Source organism: Orycteropus afer, unplaced genomic scaffold (genome assembly GCF_000298275.1).
Source record: "Orycteropus afer afer isolate SDZICR_OR568_19922 unplaced genomic scaffold, OryAfe1.0 scaffold00148, whole genome shotgun sequence".
Classification (NCBI taxonomy): Eukaryota; Metazoa; Chordata; class Mammalia; order Tubulidentata; family Orycteropodidae; genus Orycteropus; species Orycteropus afer.
In genome coordinates this window covers 2,283,952-2,288,829 of record NW_006921735.1, presented here as the reverse complement: position 1 = coordinate 2,288,829, position 4,878 = coordinate 2,283,952, and the positions used below count along the sequence as shown (strand labels likewise).

At 37.2% G+C, this 4,878-nt stretch overlaps 1 protein-coding gene across 1 annotated transcript in view; it reads left to right on the top strand.

Moving 5' to 3' along the window:
* Positions 1–4,878, top strand: part of LOC103201376 (dystrophin-like) — a 2,052,823-nt gene that overhangs the window by 66,383 nt on the left and 1,981,562 nt on the right. Inside the window, exon 5 of the mRNA XM_042781676.1 lies at positions 2,428–2,607. Within this exon, the coding sequence (XP_042637610.1) occupies positions 2,428–2,607 (180 nt within the window). The remainder of the gene's footprint in view (positions 1–2,427; positions 2,608–4,878) is intronic.

Here is a 4,878-nt window from a genome sequence, read left to right as displayed (position 1 = left end):
ACCAGCAAATTTGGTCCCCCCCCCTTTTTATGATTTTGACCTTTGTTCTACATTGTTCTCCCACTTTATCCAGGATCTCCTACATAAGTCCCCCTCTGAGTGGTTGAGTGGTTGACAGTGGTAGCTGGGCACCATCTAGTTCTTCCAGTCTCATAATCAGATAGGCCAAGGATTGCTTGGTGTACCAGTCACTTGGACTAATTGTTTCCACGTGTCTTATTTTTTTGTTTTTCATTCTTATTTCCTCTGGATGAAGGGAGACCCATCGTTGCATCTAGATGGCCTCTTGCAAGCTTTTAAGATCCCAGTTGCTACTTGCCAAAGTAGGATATGGAACAATGCTTTTGTGTAGTACGTTATGCCAATTGAGCTTGATGTTCCCTGCAACCATGGTCCCGAGCCCATAGGTCCAACTACTTGCTCCCTTGGGTAGCTGGTTGTGGCCAAGAAGTGACTACAACCTTGTCCCTTGTCAGCTCATAGAAATACACTTGTAGAAACATTGTCTGCCAACCCTATACATGGTCATGGGCACCATCCTCCCTGTATAAGACATACCATGTAAGTAATTTTTTAAAGAAGCATGGTACTTATGGGTGTCACTCATTATTTTGTGAGACAATCTGTTATTTAGCACAAGATGACCTCAGGGATTCATTATACTTCAAGGTTTGAAGAGTACCTCAGGGCAATAGTCAGAGTCCTCCAGTCTCAATCAATCCAGTAAGTCTGGTTTTTTTTTTTTTTCCCCATTCTGTCAGTGTCTATCCAGTGTGGTTCTGATTAGAATGGTCAGTAGTGGCAGCTAGCCACCACCTAGTTCTTCTAGTCTCAGGGTAGATGAGGCCATGGTTTGTGTAGACTATTTGTCCTGTAGACTAGTTTCTTCTTTGAGTCTTTTGTTTCCTTCTTTTTCTTTTGCGCTGGACAAGTAGAGATCAAGAATTGTATTTTAGATGGCTGTTTCCAAATTTTAAGACCCCATCCACTCACCAAACTAGGATGTAGAACATAACTTTATAAACTGTATTATGCCAACTGACCAAGATGTTCCATGAGATTATGGTCCTAGTCTTTCAAACCTAGAAAACCATTCCCACAAGGTGTTTGATTATGTGTAAGAAATATCTTTATCTGTGCCCCCTGTGTACTTTATATGCACATATAATTAATGTATGTGCATATAGTCACATAGATGCATATACATGTACATTCTTTGTTTACAAGTTAACTCAGGGACTAGCATTTGGGACTTGGAAATTGAATTTCCCAAAGTACAGAGTGACCTTAATGGAGAAAGTGAAAGAATAAGCTGTCCTGATCTACTGTTTTTACACAAGCTTCTTTATTTATTCATACTCCACCAACTAAAAGGCATGTGTACTGTCTGTAGCTTGCAGGACTTTGGGAACTATGAATGATGTAAAAAATACTGCATAAAACATGAGTCCTTAGAAAACATCCAACCTTATTTCCATGGATTTGCACTGTACTCAATGACTTAGTTCTATTATTTAATGGGCTCTAAAATTAGCTTTAGAAAATAATTACTCAAATAGGCAAATGTTAATTGGATAGTCAATGCTACAAAAATTTAAAAACCAGTAAGCCACATAACGAGGTTTTTATCTTCAAATACTGAACAGAATGTTAAAATTGTGGAAATAAATAATATTGCAGTTCTATCTGAATAATTGCAGAATTTCAGAAAGGCAAGGCCCTTTTACCATTCTCACCTTCTCAGGGGATCTCCTCTTCAGAATTCCTGGCATGCAGAAATCAGTCTCCATTTGAATTTTCTTAAGAATGAAATAAAAATCCACCATCATGCAAGAGTCATGCATTCCACTTTTGAACACCTCGAAATGTTAAAAATTAGCTTTAATATATTGCTCTGTGTTCTGACTTTTGAAACCATTCTACATTTTCAATTGGCAGTCTTTGAAATATTTAAAGGTAGAGCTTAAGTATTTTCACTTCTTACAGTTAGAGATACAAACGGTTAACATGCGCAGCTGCTAACCAAAAGGTTGCAGGATGGAATCCATTGAGAGGCACCTTGGAAGATTGGACTGGTGCGCTGCTTCTGAAAAAGCAGCCATTGAAAACCCCATGAAATACAATTCTACTCTGACACACATTGACTCACCATGAGCTGGAATCTACTCAATAGGAACTGCTTTCACTGGATAGATTATAGATAATATTATTCTAGGTCTTTATTCTACATCTGACATTTTCTTTTTTGAAGTTCTTGGGAAGGTTGTTAGAATTGTAAATTTCTACTTACATTTTGATCTACTGATCATTTGCAGGCATGATTGCAATCTTATCTGTACAAATGAGAGAATACATGCAAAAAGAGATTGAGCTATGCTTTATGAAATGTAACCTAGACTTATGCTCTAATCGTCCTTGTTTCACTAGGTTTTAAAAACAGACCTAGAAAAGAAAAAGCAAACCATGGACAAACTCTCCTCTCTCAACCAAGATCTTCTTTCAACACTGAAAAATAAATCAGTGGCCCAGAAGATGGAAACATGGCTGGAAAACTTTGCGCAGCGTTGGGATAATTTAGTCCAAAAACTTGAAAAGAATTCAGCACAGGTTAGTATACCAATTTTAATCCTGGATATTTTGAAACCTGTGGTTAAGAGAGCAATACAGTAACCCTATGAAAGATATTCCTGAATTAGTCATTACGTGGTGTCGAATTGGGTAAAAAATCATGGCTTCCTTGACTATTCTTATACTGGGGAATGTGGAAGAAGTGGAAGAATGAGTCCTAATTGATTAACTAGTTAGTGCCCTAGAGTTTAATCTCTTCCAATTCAGTGGTAATGGGGAGCTGAGTGACTTAGAACAGTTGGAAAAATACTAGGGGATTGTGACATCACCATCTGACCCCAAATTATAGACTTACAGAACCACTAAGATCATTATTCAACTCCCATATTTTACATATGAAAAAGAAAACTTGAAACTCGTGGAGAAAAAGTGATTTATCTAATGAAAGTTAACAGAAAGAACAGAGCCATGGCCCACATCCATTAATTTCAGTGGAATCCTCTTTCCATTAGAGCATGTGAGGACCTAATCACTTGCATAATAGTGGTTCTCAGATTTGGATCAAAATGCAGATTCCTAGACCCTGAGCTCAGAAAATCTCATTTGGTAGCCCTGGGAAGGGACCAAGTAATGTGAATTTCTACTAAGTCTTTGACATACACCAAGCACTCACTTATCCACTATTGAATTATCCAATATTTCACATATTTGACAATAGTGAAAAATTTAATATATGTCTGTTTTGGGTTTTAATGACATACATCTGGCAGCAACAACGAATGGCAAAAGGCAAGGTGCAAGGTGAGAGGAACCCTGGCTGTGATAGTTAGGGTTATGTGTGAACTTGGCTTGGTCATGATTCTCAGTGGCTTGGAAGTTATGTAATGATGTAGTCATGTTCCATCTTGTAATATGTTGTGGTCATCCTCCATTTTCACATAATGCTAGTTTTTGAATAATGACCTGCTCTTTGGAACTTGATCATGTTGATAAGTAAGGAGAGGATGCAATCAGCAGACCATATTCAAAGAAGCACTGAATTACAAAGAAAATGGTATTGGTACTACTCCCCACATTCTACCTTTCTACAATGCTGTCTGAAATAAGAAAAATGTCCCAGGAATGTCGTATGCAAAATGCTCATTCATTTGTAATGAAACAGCTATTTAAAAATAATTTTACATTATATTGAAATGTTTCTGATTTGATTATTATAACTGGCAAAAAGCATTAGATGCCTTATTTTGTATAGTCTAAGAGTGATCAGACCACCACCTTTGGCAATTTACTTAAGCTGTTATTTTTCAACTTGTTTTCATCTATAATAAAATAGTACTAGCTTTGATTTGAAGAGTTCTTTAAATTCTTTACAAAATTATGTCCGACATACATTGCAACATGTACCTTCTGTATTTGCTCACCAGGATGTGCTGAGAATAAAATAAAACCATAGACATGAAAGCATTTTGAGAACAAAAAGGATACTCTTGATATGCAAAACACGAAGTTTAGTGAGTCTGGAGGCCTTGCTGTGGTTCACATTGACTTCTTTTTATTTTTATTTTCAAATAGTTATACCCTCCTATACCAACTCAAAAAGGAGATATGGTGGTACAATGGTTACACGCTTGGCTGCTAGCTGAAAGTTTGGTGGTTCAAACCCATCAGCAGGTCTGTGGGAGAAAGATGTGCCAATCTTCTTCCATAAAGATTTACAGCCTTGGAAACTCTATGGAGCAGTTCTACTCTGTCCTATAGGGCCATATGAGTCTGAACTGGCTCCATGGCAACATGTATACCAGAGCAACAGATAAATGGTCTTACATTAGGCAAGTTGCATCCCAGAATTGAAAGATTCAGCATTTCTTAGCTTCCTGTCTCAATTTTCCTTCATCAACTTTTCCAAAAAATGCACCATCATAGCCCCAAATAATATTTTCAGTGGAAGATTTGTTCTAAGGAAGATCAACATGGAGCTACCCAGGGAAAGAGGAACTAAAAGATAACAACAGTGAATAAAGAAATACAATACTTCTTATAACTAAAAAAAGCAATTGATTTTCTTACTTGAATGTCAAATTGGGATTAAGATATCCTAAGAAGAATCACAAGAATATTGACTTTTGAAAAACAAAGTTCACTTGTGTACATATTTTCCAAGCATATTTGTGTAGAGAAAATCAGTGTTATTAATGACTGTTGTTGTTACGTGCTGTTGAGTTGGACCCGACTCATAGTGACCCCTCCTTGGGTTTCCGAGGCAGTATCACTATGGAAGTAGATTGCCCCATCTTCCTTCCAAGGAGTGGC